The sequence below is a fragment of the Magallana gigas genome, chromosome 1, assembly GCF_963853765.1.
Source record: "Magallana gigas chromosome 1, xbMagGiga1.1, whole genome shotgun sequence".
Classification (NCBI taxonomy): domain Eukaryota; kingdom Metazoa; phylum Mollusca; class Bivalvia; order Ostreida; family Ostreidae; genus Magallana; species Magallana gigas.
The window spans coordinates 50,848,507-50,870,099 of record NC_088853.1 but is presented as its reverse complement, the minus strand read 5'-3'; the positions used below and the strand labels follow the sequence as shown (position 1 = coordinate 50,870,099).

The window sequence follows — 21,593 nt, the reverse complement described above, 5'->3', positions numbered from 1 at the left end:
GTAGTTTTACGTTTGTTCAAATCATGAGCCCCGGAGGTATAGGATTGGGCCACAAAAAGGGGGGGGGGGTGAACCTTTACATAGCATTAAATGAAAAAAAAAATTAATATTAATAACTCTTCTTAATTATCCAAATCTGAAACAACAAATTAAAATTGTACCTAATGTTTAACAGAACTATGAAAATCTTTCTTAACACAACCTTCTCCAGATGGTTTGTATTTCATACACATGTCCCATAAAACATATTTGAACAGAAGTACGGCTCGTTTTTGCTGAGGTGAGCGATGAGGCATCTTGTTTTGTCCGAAGGTGCATGGAGGGTATTTTTTCTGTCTTTGAATTCAAAAAATCCTTAACAACCTAGTATTCTATTGTTGTTTTTTTTTCAATTAAACTATAACATTCAAGTAAATTAATTAATCGGAGAGTTCCTGATCCGCACCGCTTCTCGCGAAGCTTCGTGAGGAGCGGTGCGGATCAAAACCCCTAGGCTAGCGAAGATTACAAAATATATATGAGCTTGCTTTAAAATTTTAGAGTTCAACTGTATTGAGTAATCATTATTAAACTATTGTCTAAGTATACGCAGTATATGCTTTAATTTAAACGACTACCGAAAATTGAAATAGATCTACTGTTGATAATTTCTCTCAATGATATAAGTTAGCGACCAGTAACCGAAGGGCAGTTAATTCCACGAGGATTAAATGTCGATTGTGTTTAAAAAACGAACACACTCAATGAAAACAAACAATGGCTATGAGATAAATTAAAACCAATGTATTGATAAATGCGCACAACAGTTTATTTTTAAAAACCAAACACAATGGATTGTGGTCGCAAGGTGGAAACAAAATCCGAAAGTACTTATGAAATTTTAAAAATCAACATGCATTTTCAATATTTCTAAATAAAGTCGAGCGTTGAAAGAAAGAGGGGAAAGTGCACATGCCATTCTTAATCCGTTAAAGGAACATTAAGGTTATATTGCGGATTAAACAGTGCAGTAATATAATTAGTGAAAGGGGCTTAATTGATTTAGCCTTAATGACAATCGTCAACGGTCAAAACTTTTTGAGGGAGATATTCATAACTTTTACTCAAACTACAAGCTTCTTAAAATGTATATTTTAACGGACAAATGTTGTCAGAGGGAATTTAATTACACGTGCATGTGCTGTGTTGCTCTCAGCGTGTGATCTGTGATAATTGAAGTGGTTTTCAAATAGTGGAATAATCTATAAAACTTCTCCAAGTTATGCGGACATTTGCAAATGTAATCATGAATCCATAAAACTACCTGACGATGTATAGGCCAGGAATCCGTAGCTACAAGTAAGACACGGCTTTGTGTTAATTAAAACCATTTTTAAAGAACACACCCCCCCCCCCCCACCATACCATACTTTTAACCCCTATACATACAATTGTCTGGTCTTTCACCTTTTTATAAGGAGGCTGGGTGATCAACTTATTTATCCATCATATATACATGTACCTAACATTTTAAGATAAATATGATAGTTTCAACGATAAATTAAAACTTATTAATTATATAATCATATAATGTCATATATAATTTTATATATATATATATATATATATATATATATATATATATATATATATATATATATATATATATATATATATATATATATATATATATATATATATATATATATATACACGAAGCTCATTCCTTGAAGGAGGTTAATATGCACTATAGATTGTCTAAAAATTCTAACCCTCTTAATTTGCCAGAACAACGTCCTTCCAATCAATATATAATCGATTGAATCAATAATTAATAAATCTAACAAGTGTTTACATGTATACCCCCCTCTTCAATCATGATGGATGTATAGTTGTATGGTTTGTTTAGTATGTATATATAATGTATATATACATGTATACTTCGTAACATGTTGAAAAATCTCACTAATCTTAAATATATATATGCAGTTTCAGCTATGATAGAAGTCGACCTGTTTCAGAGTATACACCACCGAGAAGGTAGAGCTAGAACCTTCTCTCTCTCTCTCTCTCTCTCTCTCTCTCTCTCTCTCTCTCTCTCTCTCTCTCTCTCTCTCTCAATGAATCTTGAGGTTGAGGCAACCGGAAACATCCAGTCAATTACATAACGTTTAATTTCTTTTTCACAAATTGGTCTCTTAAATTTTGAAAAAAAAATGCTCAAGTGCTTGATAGAGTAATCATTTCCTTTTTCTTTCATTCCCTTGTTTTTGCCTTGCCCAGACTGGTGTCCATACCAAATGATGCTAAGCCCACGGACGAACTGATGATCAGAACAGCTCAACTAGAATGTGAGCGGAAATTACGAAAGGAATCTGACGAGCGGTAATTATCCTACCAATGAGCGAGGTTTGAAAGTGAGCGGTAATTATACATGTACTACCAATGAGCGATGTTTGAAAGTGAGCGGTAATTATCGTAAAATAAGCAGTTAGGGAATGAAAATAAGCTGTAATGATCCAACAAATAAGCAAAGAATGTACTTTTGAGGACTGCACACATGCTGCATGTCAATAAGCAAAGTAATTATACATGCACTACCAACGAGCGATGTTTGAAAGTGAGCGGTAATTATCGTAAAATAAGTAGTTAGGGTATGAAAATAACTTAAAGCTGTAATGATCCAACAAATAAGCAGAGTATGTACTTTTGAGAACTGCACACGTTCTGCATGTCAATAAGCAAATGTGCGCAGTAATATGAACGTGTGAGCGGTAATCAGCCCTAAGAAGGTTAATATCTCACAACTAAGTGGAATATTCATGAATGTGAGCGTGTGTGTGAGCAGTATCCCCCCCCCCCCCACAAATAAACAGGATTTTATAAAACGACAATTTATATTATTCATGCAATAATTGTTTTAGATACAAACAGCTTCTACTGAAACTAGAGCACACACAGGCCATTCTAAATCTCCGTAATCAGGAGTTAGCACGAGAGAGGGCGGAGCGAAAGGAGGCGGAGCACATGTGTCAATCACTCAAGACCACCATTGATAGACTGGAGCAGTACCTCAAGAGGAAAAACACCACCGAGGATCTTCATTTCGTCTCAAACTCGTAAGAACATTGTAATAAACTTATAACATTAAAGCCGTTCTCGTAATATCAAGTCACCTTTTGCCGTTTTTTCGTTAAGGTTTTCAGGGGTTTGGATGGTCAATATATTGCCAAACAGATCTACCTTAAATTTTAGAATCATACGATTTTTCTTTATTCATTATTCCATTAACACAAGCAAAGAAAAATGTCAAAAATATTTTAGTTTAAAAATTTGAACATTTTCCTGTCACTTTCATTATAGCTCTTTTTCTAAGGAAGATTTTAAAAGTCTAAAAATGGCGACGACTATCCACCTTTTTTTACATAGAGATTAGCGATACATGTGCCAGTATTTTAAGCGTCTTCGTGTTTTTTTTCATATAACAAAATGCATCAAATATTGTTGTTGAAAGTAAACACCTGTTTTGTTCAATATATACTTTTTGGTCAATTTTTATTAAATGCATGTATGCAAACTGATGCTATTTTCTATAGTACAGTAAAACATTGTTATAGTGAACACGTGTATAATGAATTGACGATTACAGCGAAGATTTTCATATCCCGTGACTTTATAACATGTTGTAACTTGACGGATATAACGAATTACGCTTATAACGAAGTAAAATTTCACGTCCCCTGGGACTTCGTTATAATCGTGTTTTACTGTACAACAATCTACCAGAGACAATTAAATATCACAAAAAAATGGCTAATTCTATATAAAATCTTAATTTAATTGTAATTCAGACTTTGAACTGAGTTTAGAAACAATTTATTATTTTTTTTTAACACAGAAATGTAAACAGCATCACTCTCTCCGAAATTACCAGACTGCAAGGGGAGCTAAATCTGCAGGAGGAGAAAGACAAAGTATTCCAAAGCGAGGCTCAATGGAAAAGAACTCGTACACCAAGGTCAGAATCTCGTATTCCTGCCTCATTTTGACAAAATACATGAGGACCCTAGGCCATATTAAGTACATTTACGAAAAGTAGATGGCCCTTGGACAACATGAATATTGTATGGCATAAAAGTGTAAAAATTATTATATCTTGTTTATTTTCAAAACCCATGCATTTGAGAACTGTAAGTTTGTCTTAGAATATAATTAATTAAAGGTGTAATTATTCAAAATACTTGGAACTGAATATAGAAAATTCAAATGCACGTGACAAGGAAGATAATTCAACCTGCATAAACAAAATTGTGTGTGATAGAAGTTACTATTCTCTTTGTATAAAATTTAGCATTTTCCATATAACTATAACCTTATCTGTAATATTCACTTCAAATGAGACTTCATTTATATTTCAGAGCTTCTCCCTTCACGTCCCCTGACTTTACTAAAGGCCGAAAGATGACGTGTAAATCTCCCAAATTCAGGAACTTCCAAAATGAAGATGAATTTGAAACTTGATAACAACGTTTACAAGTTTACAGACTGCATGAATTCTAATCTATCTGTATGTGTTGATGTCCATGATTAACAATTTATAAGCAGTAGCAGGCCTGTTTTTGGATTAACAGCAATAAATCACCATTTTTTATGATGTATAGTATGTAGGTCAACATGGAATTCAAAATAAAAAAAAAATCACCATAAAACTTTCAAATCAAATTTTCACCCCATTACTTGTATTGTTTCAATTTTGTTTTAACTTTTGAAACATTTGTTTTCAAATTCACATTCAAATAAAAAAAAAACAAACACACATTTATACCATAAAATTATGTCACATTTTCAAAATATTTTATTGTTTTGTTTCATGTTACATTTCTAAATTATTTTGTACATTAATCATAGTTAATTATGTTTTGTAATCTCGCATTAAAAATCATCTTGTTTAATAAATCTTGAAAACATAATTTTATTTCTTTGACAATAATGAGAGCTGCCTTTGGCATTTCATTCTCCTGCACAACGAGAATAATTACTGTAAGTAGTGTGCTTCATTTGATACACCCCTAAAAAATGTGTACAACAGAAGCACACGAAAGTAAAACATATACAACAATGTACACATGTACGCTACTTACTCACAACAGAAAAAAATGGATTTCTAAAAAATGGAAACCAAGAAAATGTAGTTGATTGTGATATTTAAATAAAATCATTATGAAAACATGTATTTTAAGTGAAACAAGTATTAATACATCCAAAAAAAAAACTCCCACAAAAACTTCTTCATCTCTCTTTCTCTCTCTCTCTCTCTCTCTCATTCCATCAATGCATTTTCAACAGACATGTGTAGCTAGGGTTAACTCTTGGACTGAATTAGTCAATAGTCTCTGACTTATATTAGTCTGTAGTCACTAGCCATTAGTCACTTTCCTAGTCACTTCAAAGTCTGCCACAAATTTGCAAGATTTTTTTTCTTCCAGGCTAAAGTACACTGTTTCAATATTGGTACTTCTCTAGTTAAAATTGCACTGTGAAAAAACAAAATAAAAATGCTAATTAAAGCAAAATTTTCATTAAAATATTTAAAACTGTGCTAAGTTTGATTTCTTGATAAAAAAATTTCCAGATAAACAGCAGATCTATTTCAACAAATACTTCCATTAATCTTCTTTAAATTTGATTTAGAGCTAGATGTGTATAATTATTTTTTGCACAAAGCCATGAACTTAAATTTTGTTGCCAGATTCTAGCAAATTGAATCATAATTGTTATGTCGAAAGTAACATTAAATTGCGTCTCGTTGCTAAATTATGATGCAGAGTTGTCTCTAAAAATTGAAGTAGAAGGAGGAAATAAAAAAGTAGAAGGAGGGCCTGGGGGTCTTGCTTATAGCTACATTGTGTTTGAAATGCAAAAGTAGCCGGGTAATTAAGGCATTAAAGGTGGGTGAATTCCCCGCCTCCCGGGTCTTAAAGACAACCCTGATGATGTACATGTAAAATGATTGTTTAAACAAGATTTAAGTAAAATTCTGCTCAAATAAAACTTGGAATTAGAAATAAACATGAATACTGTATTTTTCCACTAAATAAGATATTAACTAGTATCTTAAAACTTCCCACAATTTTTGTTAAGAAGACTACCAAAATTTGGTTATCTTGACAGAATTTGTACCTCTGATTGACACGGAAGTTGGGGTCATCACTGCGTTTCCATGTCCCCGTCTTCATCTTCTTCCTCCCCCTCCCGTTTCTCCGGTTTCTCGTACGCTTTGTCCGAGGGCGTGACCACCACCCCCTCCCATACACTCATCTCTGTGGCTATGCCTGTAAAAACAGGTAGAACTGGTTAAATAAAGTTTTTGAGTTGGACGTCATTTTGGCTGGTTGTCCCAAAAATGTGGACCACTGTACAAAGCCTATTGACAAGCATAGCAAGGGAGGGAATAATCAAACCCAGATAATTACCTGTAGTATTACATATAAATTTAATATGTCTCATCACATTAAATTACATTATCACATATTCAATAAAATTATGGACATTTAAGTTCTAGATTTTAAACTAGAAATTGTTAAAATCAAGAGTTATCATATCCAGTAAATTCTATAAAACCAATAGAGCCCAGTGTTTTTATTCTGATATTTATTAATTATGACATATTTACATTTCTATATTTGCTTTTATTAAACCCAATTTTAGTAAAAGCGGTACTGTACTTTGGCTAGGCAAATTGACATATGTAGTTTGGTGAAAAATTGCACTGCAAAATAGCAGCAACACAGTTATTGTCAAAGGGTTTACACATGAACACTATCTCTTGATAACAACACAGATTTGTGAAATATTAAATTATATAAGAGGTCAGTTTTGAATATTGTTAGCAGCAACAGTGATTTCTTTAATGGTGAATGATTTTGGCTAAAGGTACCTCACTACATCAAGGCTTATACTTTTTATGACACTACTTCACAAGATGGTGATTTAAATGCTTTGTTTCAATCAATTTGGTTGTATATCAGTATAAGTCAATGGTTAAAGTACCAGACTTGTGAACCGCAAATCAAGAGTTTGGATCCTCCTGGAGTTTTAACATTGCTCTTAATCAACACTTCATTTGCATGTTTTACTAGAAAGACTACAACAATGGAACACTCACTTGAGTTGCCTTCCATGCCGAGGATCTGTTTGAAGCCGCCGTGGGTGAGGACTCGGAGCAAGGTCTGGGCGGTGAAACACACCATGTCCTGCAATGAACAGGGGGACAGTAAAAAAGACAGCACAGAGAGAGAGAGAGAGAGAGAGAGAGAGAGAAAGAGAGAGAGAGATTGAAACACATTATTTGGCAATTTTGATTTTAAAAATCACACTAGTGATGGAAACAATACGCAGTCAAAATGAGCTGGTGGGAGAAGGCCTTTAAAAATGAGCTTAGATTCATACATATAAGATGAACGGAGTGATCTTTTGACTGAGGTGGGATAGAGAGGGGGGGATAGTGTTATTCTGGAGTGGGGTGGGATGTTTTCATGTTTGGGTTAAGGAGGGGGTGTTTTTATGGATGAATGGGGCTGTCCTCCTAAATAGTTGGATTTTGGGGGTTGGCATATGGGGTTATTCAGGGTTATGGGTGACCTCTTACCTGTTGTTCCAGATATATATTTGGGAGTGGTGTATGGGTCTATTCAGGGTTAGGGCTGTCACTTACCTGTTGTTCCAGACAGATATTTGGGAGTAGTTTTAGGGGTTATTCAGGGTTAGGTGTGACCTCTTACCTGTTGTTCCAGATAGATATTTGGGGTGGTGTTGGGAGTTATTCAGGGTTGGGGTGACTCCTTACCTGTTGTTCCAGATAGATATTTGGGGGTGGTGTATGGGGTTATTCAGGGTTAGGGGTGTCACTTACTTGTTGCTCCAGGGTCATGACGGTGTGTACCCTGACCGTGCCCTGCTCACAGGGATCAGTGATCCCCACCGATCCTGGCAGGAAAAACCCGGCCGACAACAGCTGGAGGCATCTCCTGGGGAACACAGAAACAAAAGATGTTAGTAGTTATCAGCTTTTTTTTGATAATTACTGAAATTAGACATCTTCTGGGTGACACAGAACAAAAGATGTAGTTATCACCTATTTTTGATACCTGATAAAATTAGACATCTCCTGACAGAAAATGTAAGGTGAAGTTTTCAGCTTAACCTCTTAAATCTCAAATATTTCAAAGAGAATGGAAGGCAGATTAATGTAACTACTAATGGCCAAGAAAATAAAGATTACATATACAGTAATCTCAGCGAGATTTGTCGAGATTAAAAAATTTTGACCGATGTCTCTTCCAAAGAGACTTCGGTCGATATTTTTTCAAACTCAACGAATCTCGCGGAGCTTTCACATACAGGTACATAAATAAAAGACTTATCACCCACTATCACTGAATCTGGTAATAACTCAGAAATATCAAAAAGATGCTTCAAGAATAAATTACGTAAGTTCATATTAACTTAAAGGTCATATGAAACGATATCCTGACCATATTGAGTTATATACGGGAATGAGTTCATAAGTGCCTATTTAATAAGACTGACATTGTTTTTTGGATATTTTATGCAAAATGTGAGCGCCACAGCCGATCAAAATTACTTAATCGGGAAAAGGAACATTGACTTACGCGGCTTACTTCCCTTGCTTATGACGTCAGTAAGACCCAATCGCCTTATAAAGCTATGTTGTGAATACAAATATCCATGTCATTTTGCAGCATTTTAAAAGAAAAAAAATACTTTTTTTATATAAAAACTTGTATAATTATACAATAATCAACCACGTCAGTATTTTTTCTCTCAAGAAATGAAATCGTGTGCGTTTTTATTTACATGTAATAGCGTGTACATAATGATATTCAGTTTCGAGACTGCAGGGAGAATAAATGATTTTCTTCATAGATCCACATGCAAGTATAATATAATTTTAATATAAGCATATTTATATGTTTTATTTTTTTATCTTTTTAATGAAATTGACAAATTCAAAAATAAGTCTGATCGTTTTTTCCCATTTGCACGTTCATGCAATTCATTAAGATTTTTTTTTCTAAACAACTTGTAGGCCTCATTGTGCCTCATTCGCTTCACGATTATATTGTTTGTTTCACTTTCAAATTCACAAATATGTTACCATTTAATTATTTTTAGTCTAAGAGAAATTTCTTCAAATGTTTTGTTTTTGGAACGTGTACTTGAATGTGCGGTGTTTTGAATTTAAAACGTGTATGTGCGGTGTTTACTCTTTACTCTGATCCCTTTTATCTCACTTTCTTCCGCAATGTTTTCTTTCGTTTTTTTTTTATCATTATTGATGCTTGTTCTTAATAAAATCTGTTGATTATCTTCATATTCATTCACAACTATTTTTATCAAACAACCGATTAATTTTACCGATACATTTCTAAATCCTTAAATGCCATATTTCCGCGATCTAATTTAATAAAACGTTAATACAGGTGTACACAGTATTTTCTAAAGATATTGCTACATGTATATATCAATAAGTCAGAAATTTATATTATTTCGAAATAAAATTTAAGAATAATTTTGGGGCATTTTATAGCAGCTCTTAAGTACAAACTATGTACACAATGCCTCAAACATTTTCATTGGCCTGCCTTATATACTTTTTTATGTGACAAAATAAATCAAATCAATTTAAATGCTTTAATTCCCTTTAAATGTAGCTCAATCATTATATGTACCGAAAAAGAAAATGATGTTTCTATTTCAAAAGGATAAGGATAATTCATTAATCAGCTGTAAATGTTGGAGCATTTCTTTCGTTAAATTTCCACTCCAGTACGGGATCTTCATGATGATTTTACTTTTGTGAGAAGCTGATATTAGATTTATTCATGAACGACCAATTAAAACTAAGTCATCTGTAGGCTACTATGAAATCAAATGATCTCATTTGAAAAGAAAGACACGTTCATATATGCAAAAATTACTAAAATTTAATCGATAAACTACTGTAAAATTACACTAGTTTTAATGCATTGTTTACATCGGTGGGTCTTTGTGACGTCATAAATCCACAAATCAAGAACGATAAGCGGGCAAGAATTTTTTCAGGTGCTCAGTTTTCACGGTTATTTCTCAGTAATGCAAAGGCAAAAAAATCTTACATCATGTATTTTAACATTTGTTTATACCAAGCTTTATATTCATGAAAGAAAATCATAGTGATAAAAATCTTTTCATATGACCTTTAAAGTTATTGCTGACAAATAAAAGTTACAGCAGTAAGATACAGTAAACGCGATGAATGGGGCGGTCACTTACTTGAAGGCCACATTGATGGGCAGTGGCTGCCTTGTTGGATTGTTCATGATGGCGTAGTGAGACTACAGTCAATAGATAAACAAGATTGATATTAATCAATTATCATTTACAGTGAATAAATGAAAGCAAAACATTTAAATCTTTGACATAAATCATCAATCAATATTCACATCATAGATTACTGGAATTTTAAAAACAAAAAATTCCTTTATAAAGCTAACTTTTTGACAAGAATAACTCTTTATAAGGTTTAAATGAGTCGATGTTGTTAAATGATAAACTTTTAGGGTTCTGAGCAGACGTGCAAGGAATTATTAAAAGATATTAAAAGAAAAACATCTGTTTAACTCAATAGAAGTTTGACCCTTGTCATGCTTTCAAAGGGTGTATTTTAAAATGTTGATAAATTCAGCCATAAACGGAGTATTTAAAGGTTAGACAAAAACAACCGTTTGTCAAGCAAACGATAGTCATACCAGTAGATCAATGATCCATGATGTCAGGGGTTCAAATCCCTTGAACCTGTTTTTCAGGTCCCTCAACAGACGAATCAACACCTTGATGCTGAAAAGTAAGCACAGTCATGCACATGAACATTAACTTATCAAAGGCCTGACGAAATACACTGTACAGTAAAAATAAAGTTACAGCTCTTTAGTCACAACAATTCACTCTTACAACAAAGTCAGTCTCCTTACACAAATCTTGAAAGTGCATTATATATTGTTATTTCCTTTAAAGATGTACATGTACATGAATTTTTCAAAACTGTTTGGTATATTTTCCTTTGAAATCAAACTTATTGATAACAAACTCATGATTTAACTGTAAAACTAGATAACCCCTGTTGATTTAAATTCCCATCCACTAAATATCCTTTAACACTAACGTAATAAAAGTAAACAAAAAATTTGATCAGATCCCCCCACCCCTCCAATACCTTGAATGGAATGCGTTTTCCTCAAACCAGCGGGCATGGCGTATAGCCGCTAGGTGGCTCTGCATGACCTTCCCATCCACTGAAAGGTCAAGTTTATCATTGAATTGAGAAAAGGCATTTCTGAAATTGATGATTAGTTATCTTTTGAACATTTTTTTTACAATGAAAAATTCAGCATGCAGAATTTGAAATTGCTGCCAAAAACCTTACATACATGAAATTAACGAGTCCTCAAAAATAGACCCCCCCCCCCCCAACACAAGAAAAAAAAACCCCTGTGATCCGAGAAAGATCTGAGACAGGCTGTATCACTGTTTGTTACTTACGATGTAACTCTGGGTCCAGCTTTTTTAGGTTGGGGGGGATGGTGGTGATGAGACACTTGACCGTGGCGTCCGAGGAACTGATCTCAAACCCTGTGTCATTGGTCAGCATGGTCAACACTGGAGGAGGTAAACAAATTCTTCATCTATTATCGTTAAATTTCTAGTCTATTTCCAGAGAACTAGCACAAAACAATCCTCATTTCATTGAAACAATCTTCATTTCATTTGTTGAAACTAAGTACATGGATTTCTTTTGTTGCAAATATCAACCCCAAAAATATCTTTATAATACATTTGTATTTAATTAAATTCATAAATTTTTAATGGTTGGGTATTGAAAAGGTTTTTAATGCTACAAAGTAAGTAATATTTTTCATTTCTGTTGTAAACTTTGTCTTTAACACATAGCTGATTAAAAAATCGATCTATTCTCCTTCATCAATTTTTCTATTTCTTTAGCCCATTATCAAAAAATAAATTGAATTTACAGTGTAAGAAAGAGTAATTTCACAAAGATGTTAAAATCACTGCATAGAAGGATGGCAGAGAGATCAACGCTCCACTCTTCCACATTCCACTCAAATCTCCTTCATTAAATACCTTCATCCGGGTCCTGTGTTCGAAGATCTTCCACAATCTTGTTTCCAAGAACAGCTACTGCCTCCTCTATGTAAAAATAAACTTAAAGTGTTAAAAATTATAAAATTCAAGAGATTCTGAATTGGACATTTTGGCAGCCATATCAGACAGATTTCACCATTGGAATAATTCATGACTTCATGATGTACTTTTACAGATTCCAATGTGGCTTTGTATTTTAAATGTAATTTTAAGAGAATTTGACTATACATGTAACACACAACTTTTGGTAGACACTGATTTTCATTTTAAAGGACTGTAGCAGTGATTAATTCTCACACTGACAGCTTCAGGCAGAGATGGCATTTGATAGTGAGGGACATTTCATAAGACACTTTAGGTAATTTATTTTCCAAGAGGCAAGAAAATGAAAGCAACACATTTATTTTTGGCAGGGAGGCTTTGACTCTCCCCTCCCTGGACTCCTAAACTCAGCTCTGTCTTAGACCCCCAAGGGGCATGGAGAAACCAAAGACATCTGGCTTAAATTTGGAATCAATATATTTTAAATCAATTACCAGTATAACCTTCTATTCATAATCTTAATGCAAAATCTTGCATTTAGATTTATTGTGATTGTGTATGGTATATTCTGGGTTTACTTCCTCATAGGTAGGGTTTCCAAGCAACACCCCCTGACCCCTTGCCAAGATTGAGACTTCAGCTATTTCAGACTAAAGGACTATGTGCGGTATGGTCAAATATCTGCCCTCATTTTTAACCATTTTCTAAATAGTGTCATATGAAAATCAAATCTTCATAAATCATCGTACAGAGGATGCCCATCCCTTTAATCTTGATTTTAGTCATCATTGCCCAGTTGCTGTTTATCTATGACGTCACCTAAATGACCAAATTCCCGCACTTTTGCAAACAAATGAAAATATTGTCACTTTTTCTTTATATATTGCATTCAAAAGTATAGCGCGCAGGTCTGCTCAAGTACGATTTTAAGATATGGTTTTCTTTGTATAAATATACAAAACATACTAAAAAGTGGTACTTGAGCAAGCCTGCGCTCGATGTTTCCCAGTCACTTGGAAAACACCCATATTTCGCTACAAAACGTCAATTTATCAAAATAAGACAATCTTCATGATGTCATTTCTACATCATGACGTCACTGTGGAGACAACCTTTTACACACTTATTTCCGATATGATTTCAACTATCTTCTAACTTATTTTTAAAGCTTTTTAAAAAACATATTGAAAACCCTGCATTATGAGATAATGATTCTTCTGTATGGTATAACTCGGGTCTTCTTACTGGTGGGGAGTTTTCTGTAACTGGGGTGTACTTACTGGTGGGGAGTTTTCTGTAACTGGGGTGTACTTACTGGTGGGGAGTTTTCTGTAACTGGGGTGTACTTACTGGTGGGGAGTTTTCTGTAACTGGGGTGTACTTACTGGTGGGGAGTTTTCTGTAACTGGGGTGTACTTACTGGTGGGGAGTTTTCTGTAACTGGGGTGTACTTACTGGTGGGGAGTTTTCTGTAACTGGGGTGTACTTACTGGTGGGGAGTTTTCTGTAACTGGGGTGTACTTACTGGTGGGGAGTTTTCTGTAACTGGGGTGTACTTACTAGTGGAGGGTTTTCTATAACTGGGGTGTACTTACTGGTGGGAAGGGTTTTCAGCATGACCACAATGTCGGCCACGTTGTTTCCCGCCATCATCGTCCCCTTCTTAAAGGACCCAACCTGTCTCACCTCCTCTATTTGCTGATGTTGAAAAAAAAAATCAAAATTTTACACTACAATGAAATTAAATTTATAACAATATATAGAGATAAAATCAAATGGAAATAATATTCACAATTTTTTTTAGATCTTTAAGCCACAGCAACTCTGTTTGGAGATAAAATTGAAATGGAATTAATATTTATTAGGAAGAAAATGATTTCTAACTTCAGATTTAATAGTAACTTCAACTGTGTTGTCTAAGTAAGTTAATTACAAGGAAAGTTAGTATTCTGTTAAATTACGCATATAAATGGAAATCCTAATGTATCTCTTAGTCACATCAATTTTCAACAAGGAAACAAATGTAACATATGATGATTGACAAGAAAAATAACAGAATAGTGTTGGTAAATCAATTTAATTCAATAATAAATCATGCTTTAAATACAAATGTCAGAAAAGTTATTATGTATATCACAGTCTACTTGTAACATAAATCTACACTTTGTCATACATTGTATGTAGAACAAGCTGAAATTTAAATATCAAAATATTGAACAAACCAAAAACAGAAAGGAAAAAAAAATTGACAATTTAATGAACAGACTTTTTATTCAAAATTTACCATGTGAAATTCTTTTGTTGTTCTTGATTTTTTAAGAATCTAATCAAATGAAGCCAAAGTATTAAAAGTTCATTTCATCAACTTCAAATCACTGAAAAGACTTCAATCTGAGCAAGTATTTTATAGTTGTCATGAGCTTTTGCTTTTAATCGGGAAGAACTTGAACCCGCTTTACATAGTAACACACACTCCATATCAACAGTCATTAATTAACCTTACAGCTATAAATACTCAATTGAGTTACCGCTGAGTCAGATGGACTGGGGATAAAAATTTAAGCTGGGTCAAAAGGGTTAGGGTAAGGACCAGTTACTGTAAACGTAGTTAATTTGGCTGTGTATTCTATTCAGCACTTTTATCGGAATGCAGCTTCTGCTAAATCAAGTACATTGCTATATGCCATGCATATAAGTATAGGAATAGTCACATTCAGAAAAACGCTAATTCAAATCAACGCCAACTTGTTCAAAAACTAAATTCTGACAAATATCGTACACGCCAAATATAATATGTTTATAGTAACACTTTCCACAGGAGTATAAAAGCACTGGGTCCTAGGGCCTTCTGACTTACTGAAGTGTTAAATAAACTGGGGGGTGGGGGGGGGTGTGAAATTTAACTTTTGACATACCAAAAGGGTACAAAAAAATTAGGGTGGGGGTGGGTGAGAGATTAACTAACTGATGGTTTAAATGAGCTGGGGGTGAAAAATGACTTACCGCTGGATCAAAGGAGCTGGGGGTGAGGACTAGACTGTCCATGACCCCCTGGATCTTGGTGACCAGGGCCAGGATAGAGGCCTGCTCCTGGGAGGACGGGGTCAGGTCATTGTTCCGCTTTAGTAGACACTGCAATAACAGACAATTCATTTCTCTATCATTTACAAGGAAAATATAGTCTGGCAATGAGAAAATATGAGAGAGAGAGAGAGCAGTTAGAGAGAGGAGAGAGAGAGAGCAGAAAGATAATGGAAAGAGAGGGAAAAGATAGAGCTTATACTTATTGATTTGAGATAGAGAGAGAGGAGCGAGATTTCAGCAAAATCATACAACAGAGGAAAACCAAGAAAATGGTAAGAATGAGCAAAAGATAAAGATTTTAAGTGCACATGATCTTTTCTTTTCTTTATTTAAATATTTTCCTCTACTGTAAAAGCTTAAAATATTAGCACAATGCTGAGGCTTTGTGACAACATACCCTGTATAAAAAATGTCATCTGTTATCTAATTAGTTCCAAAGTAGAAACTTTAATTGAGCCAATAAGAATGCAAAGTTTTATTTAAAAAAAAAATGTAGAGAGAAATTCTGAATTTAGAGGTATAAACTTTGTATCTTTTGTTTCAGTTGAAAAGATACAGTTATCAACCATGGGAAGCTTTTTTGACAGCAAAGGGAATCACATGAGGTTCAATTCATACTGTGGAATTATTAGATTTTGAGGTGGCTCAATTTTCGTGGTATTCGTGGGAAGCCTTCCCTCGCAAATTTTTATCCTTGACGAAAACAACTTTTAAAAGTGTTAATTTTTTTTTTCTTAAAATTGAAAACTGACGCATTCACAAAATTACATCCCCACGAATAAGCAATAATCCTACATTGCAAGAAAATTGGCCCCCACGAAATTATAATTATGATTCCACAGTAATCTCAAGGAATGTGTGAAGCAATCTTACGTCTGTGAAAACTTTCTCATCTGAAACTGTTTTGGTTCTTGGAAATGTTGACTCGCACTGTAAAAATGTCAAAGGGAAATTCATTGAGATACATAAGTCATTGACAGATTTTAAATCTTTTTTTATTGTAAACACTGTACAAAATATCAATTATCACAGTAATTTTTCAGGTAAGGTTTGTGGCTTGTGCATCTTTTTTTTTGGAAATTGCACCCAAGTTACATATATCATAATGTTCACTATTATCATGTCTTTCTTCTCACAACATTCAAATGATTTTGTTGAAGCCATTTTATAACCATAGAGGGTCAAATTTTTTTCAAATTGTCATTTTGTTTGAATGTTTACTATTTCGTATAAATTTTTACATTTTATATGTGTCCGGTTTAATGGTTATTTATGCTAAAAATGTTTGAAAGTCTCTCATTATTCGTTTTTACTACTAATCTCTAATGAGCTATTAAAAAATATGACATTGATAAATCAAAATTTTGGACTTGTAGAGCAATAACACCTTAAATAAAACCTTTCTAAGTCCATCAATTTTAAAAAAAAACCATACAATAGGAAGTGAGCAATCAGGTGTTTCTAAAACATTATTAAAAACCTTTGCTGCAGACTTTTTTGAGGAGATTGATAAAATGCTTGTGTCCTGTTACTTTTTCATGGTAACCTACAAAACGCCACAAAATGAACAACTAAGGTTCATGTAATTCTTGATGTCATATCTGAAATAAAGGGTAGCTGGTGTTATTTCACAATGGAAATCCGAGTTATCTCCCTGTAGCCACAAATCTTACCTTAGGAATTAAATCAAGACACTAGTCTAATTATTCAATGTTTTTTAACACATAACATTTACAAAAGCTTTATTCAGCTGATTTTTAAAGTAAATTCAAAATGCCAAAAGTACACTTACCTGTACCAAATCAAAAGGTATGTGTGGAATGAATGCTCTAAATCTGAAAAATAAAAAAATTATGCTTCAGTACTGACAAGACCCAACCTAACAGAAAGCAGACCCGAACTAAGCCCTGGGTCTGCTTTTTGTGTTCACTCAGGGTCTGCTTCAGGTCTGCTTTGGGCAGACCTAGAGCTGACCCCAAGCAGACCCCAGGCTGACCGAGAAAGCAGAGCCTGATTTCAGAAACAGGCCCTTTAATTGTTACTGAAAATGAACAAATGTCTCTACATGCGTATTTGGGATACAAAAGGGGCAGGCGTAAATGCAGTAAGATACAAGGCTTTACAATTCAGGGCGTACTTAAGCAGACCCAAAGAGCTAGCCCTGAATAAACCAATAGCAGACCCCGATCAGCTGCAAATTTTATAAAGACAAGACCCAGAAAGACGAAGTAGTAATAACAAGAACACTCACGGTGGTCCAGGCTTAAAGGGGCCTCCAATGGGAGCCATTGGTCGCATCATTCCACCCCGCATTGGTCCTCCTCGTCCTCTCATGTTCCTATAATTACACAAAGGTGAAACATCTGACTCTGAATGCATAAAAATAAAAACAAACAAAAATACAGGGAAAATGAGTTATGGGTGAAGTTTATTTGCCCATATCTTAAATATATACAGCCAAAATAGAGAAAATTCTGCAGATACGAGAGACGAATTCTTTGTGAGCACAGCACTGTGCATTGTCTAAAATGCATCGAAAATACGGAAGCAGTATGCAACTATATATTCTGGATTAGGTCTTGTAAGAGTCAGAATCATGAAAGAATCGACTTGTCAATACTTTTCTCCCTTCGAACTTTTGTTTTTACCTCATCATAATGTTGTTGAACGCCGGATGTGGATTAACGCATGTCTAGGTAGTATGTCGAGCCCGATTAGAATTTAACAATTATTTTGATTGTTTTAAACATATTTTATTGTTTTTCAAAGAATACAAAAGGTTCAGACAATGTGGCAACTTACGCGGTCTTTACCATGTTATTTTCATTTCACCCCACCCACCCATCCATACCCCTAAATTTGGAATTACGGGGGGGGGGGGGGGGAAGACATGTAAATAACGTCTTAAACGACCCCCCCCCCCAAAAAAAAGAGAGAAAAAAAAGATACCAGGACAATACACATAGGATAATGGCCACAAAGCCCTGCTAAAAATGTGATTTATCATATGAAAATTAACTACATTATGTAGTGTTATATAACCAACATTTCACATGTTTATAATATTTTAAAATTATATAGATCCGTACAATTTTCAGGATCAGTCAAATAAGGGCTTGATAATTTGCAAACATCAAACTAAATAGGAAAAATATTCACCGATGGTAGAAAACTTATTAGATAATATCTTTAAAGCCTTATAATTATTTTCCTCTGGTGATGGCAGTTACACACCTTCCATTATGTTTAAAAAAGTTTATACTCTCTTTTATTTGTCAGCTAGTTAGAGTAATTTTTTGTCATAAGACAGATTCGTTACACTTTTGTTGACACTATGTTTCAAAAACATGTATACAGTTATGAAGGGATTGATGGATTAATTTATGCATAGAATTATAATGTCTTTTTATGCAGTTTCTTAAAATAATTAAATGTTTCTTTGGACGAAACGTTGAAATACGTGCTTTCTTTTAAAATATGAAATTTAATATGAAACCTTAAAATACTTTTAGAATTTCTTTTGAAATATAAAATGAAAAAAAATTACAATCCAGTAAATCTAGCAAATATTTTCTTTTCTGAATTATGATGCTACTGTCATTTACTGAATTTTATTTTATCAATTTAGATTAAATCAAATACATATTGTACATGTACTGAAGTATTTTGATTAAATAAAATTCAGTAAACGACACTACTTATATATGGGGGGAAAAAAATGTATATAATAATTTATTACTTTTGAATTTGATTGAAATGCAGATATTTTTTTTTCATTTCTTTAAATTTAACGCTTAATTAATATCTATTTAAATAGAGACCGCGTCTTGAAATCTACACCTGTCGTTTTTTGGTCAGCTATGTAGACCAAGGTCGTTCTTAATTTGTTGAAGGACGTTTGAGTTGACATTCCGTAATTTTCTAAATCTAATTTAGACCGGATGTATAGGTTAATGTAAAACGTTTGTATCGTCTAAGATACAGTTTTATATTTTGATTAATCTTTGTAATGCATGCTTATTTGTACTAAGAGTTCTTAATTAGCACGACACCGCAAAGGAAATATTGCAATTATTTTAATTGTGACTGTAAAAAGATTATGTTTTTAAACTTTATACAATTTTAAAAAATACAAATAATAAACAGATTTATTTATCTTTATTTATATTCTCGAAAAACCCTATCAATTTTTCTTTTCGAAAACAGCGCTAAATTGGTTTTAACCCCCCCCCCAACAATCACCGAAGACAAAAGATAATGTTTATGTTAAGATGAAATAAAGAACTCTTGATACTCTGTGTACTGTTGTATGATATAAGTAATCAAAATATACGATGTCTTTATAGATAAAATATGATTTGTGAACTGTTTTTGCGGTTTCAAACAGTTGAAACGAATTGAACGCACCCCTGAAAATGGAATAACCTAACACCACTTAGAATGAACTGCCCCAAGGGTATATAACTGAGCGCAGTCTGCAGCTGAGGCAGTCTGGCTGAAAAGCTCGAAGGCGACAGAATGGAGAAGCCTGAGCAGAAGAAGAAGAATATTAGGAAGGCAATAGTCAGGAGAGTAGAAGCTAGGCTGGGAGTTAGAAATAGTTTCACCAGCAGTATTGGTGTCTGGGGAATTAAGTTGGGAATCAGGACGTAGTAGATCTGCATAAGATTGAGACACCTGGTTCCCAATATTAATAGGAAACCAGTACCGGAAACTCTGCAGAATACATGGTAACGCCTCTGATAAATCATTTTAATAGAAGCAAATCACTAAAGCTCAGGAAGAGTAGAGGAAAATCTTTTTATGGTCGGATCAATCAAAATACTCAGACAGAGTATCTTAGGAAAATTATATATCCCTTATAAAAACCCTTATATTTATTGTAGTTAGAGAAACACGTTACACAGTTTTAGCATGTAAAGGTTTTGATTATATTAAGCGAACATGTTTGTGAGGTCTTTGCATCCAATATATATACGTTTGTTAAAGCTCAGCTAGCATTGCTTTTTATCATTCACAGGGCGAAAAACCATCTTTAAGCAAGTCCTTAAAGGTGGCTTAAAGGTGACTTAAAGGAGCTTAAAGGCTATACAACCTTTAAGCCGCCTTTAAGTCACCTTTAAGCAAGTGCTTATAGGTCCTTAATGTCCAAACTTCTTTAAGCTACCTTTAAGCCACCTTTAAGCATCTTTAAGTGGCATTTACGCTCTCTTTACGCTGCCTTTACACTGTCTTTAAGTGGCCTTTAAGTCAATATTGATCAAGCTGAACAATAAAAACATTTATTAAATGCAAAAGCTCTTTTATAGAGATGGGAGGGGGTCATCCGAGTGATAATATAATTTCCAAGGAAGGGGGGGGGTGTTCTAGGCGGTTTTAATCGTCGCTCCATTAAACACAGATCGCTATCATCAGCACCGCTCTGATGGACACAGATTGCCGTTATAAAATTCTTTATAATTTTGGGGGGGTTTCAAAATTATTGTAGGTATGAGCGCAGTCTCTGTATCTTAATATGTGCGTAAAACTGATTAAAGTATGTTTGTTTCCTATTATAAATTAATCGGTGAAAAATCTCTCTCTCTTTCTCTCTCTCTCTCTCTTTCTCTCTCTCTCTCTCTCTCAGTTCATCCGGTTATTAAACAAAATAAAGATAATGAACCAAAAATGCATGATTTAATTTGTTAATTGGTTTAAAGTTCGTATTTTTTTTTTCAATTTTCATTATTTCTAACTCTAGATCTGCTAGATACATGTTAAAGATGAAAAGACTCTCAACTGCCTTTGTTATATCGGGCAGGATATTACTGCTTTGTTTGTCTAGACATAGTTTTGTTCGTTTGTGTATATCTAATTAGAGTCTATTGTTTGTCCAACTTAAGAAAACCCCTGGAACTAACACAGAATATACAAGATATACACAGCAGTTGTGTCGTGTGCCCAGGTGCATGTTTGTGTATATCTAATTAAAGTCTATTGTTTGTCCAACTTTAGAAAACCCCTGGAACTAACACAGAATATACAAGATATACACAACAGGTGTGTCGTGTGCCCAGGTGCACGTCATGGTTTCTAAAGGCGTTGAATCTTAGTATGTACGAGTATACGATAAGTCTAGTGAATAAAAGTTAATTTACATTTGTAATTCATTTTCAAAGTATTATTTCCTAGCTCTGGGTTTCAAAGATGTTACGTCTACAAATTAACGATACATGTATGTAAGAGTAAAATCTTGAGGCTAATTAATTAATGTACCGGTGATCATA

At 33.9% G+C, this 21,593-nt stretch overlaps 2 protein-coding genes across 3 annotated transcripts; one reads left to right on the top strand and one right to left on the bottom strand.

Moving 5' to 3' along the window:
• Positions 1-607: 607 nt before the first annotated feature.
• LOC105337736 (trichohyalin) lies at positions 608-5,210 on the top strand. Its single transcript, XM_066070010.1, has 6 exons — positions 608-1,338; positions 1,969-2,019; positions 2,263-2,364; positions 2,904-3,098; positions 3,878-3,997; positions 4,398-5,210. Exons 1-6 carry the CDS (start codon positions 1,310-1,312, stop codon positions 4,498-4,500), a joined length of 600 nt encoding a protein of 199 aa, XP_065926082.1. The 5' UTR covers positions 608-1,309; the 3' UTR covers positions 4,501-5,210.
• Positions 5,211-5,271: 61 nt separating this feature from the next.
• Positions 5,272-18,061, bottom strand: LOC105337735 (interleukin enhancer-binding factor 2 homolog). Of its 2 annotated transcripts, none has more exons than XM_011442603.4 (15): positions 17,976-18,061; positions 17,579-17,665; positions 17,120-17,162; positions 16,201-16,257; positions 15,247-15,375; positions 13,839-13,941; positions 12,181-12,246; positions 11,581-11,697; positions 11,255-11,333; positions 10,791-10,878; positions 10,315-10,376; positions 7,892-8,006; positions 7,145-7,232; positions 6,160-6,311; positions 5,272-5,513 (listed from the first exon to the last, which is right to left on the bottom strand). In XM_011442603.4, the coding sequence occupies exons 1-14, from the start codon at positions 17,981-17,983 to the stop codon at positions 6,187-6,189; spliced, it is 1,167 nt and encodes a 388-aa protein (XP_011440905.1). In that variant the 5' UTR covers positions 17,984-18,061; the 3' UTR covers positions 5,272-5,513; positions 6,160-6,186. The 2 variants fall into 2 exon arrangements, with proteins under 2 accessions (XP_011440905.1, XP_065926074.1); XM_066070002.1 differs by lacking the exon at positions 17,976-18,061 and adding an exon at positions 17,812-17,876.
• Positions 18,062-21,593: the final 3,532 nt, after the last annotated feature.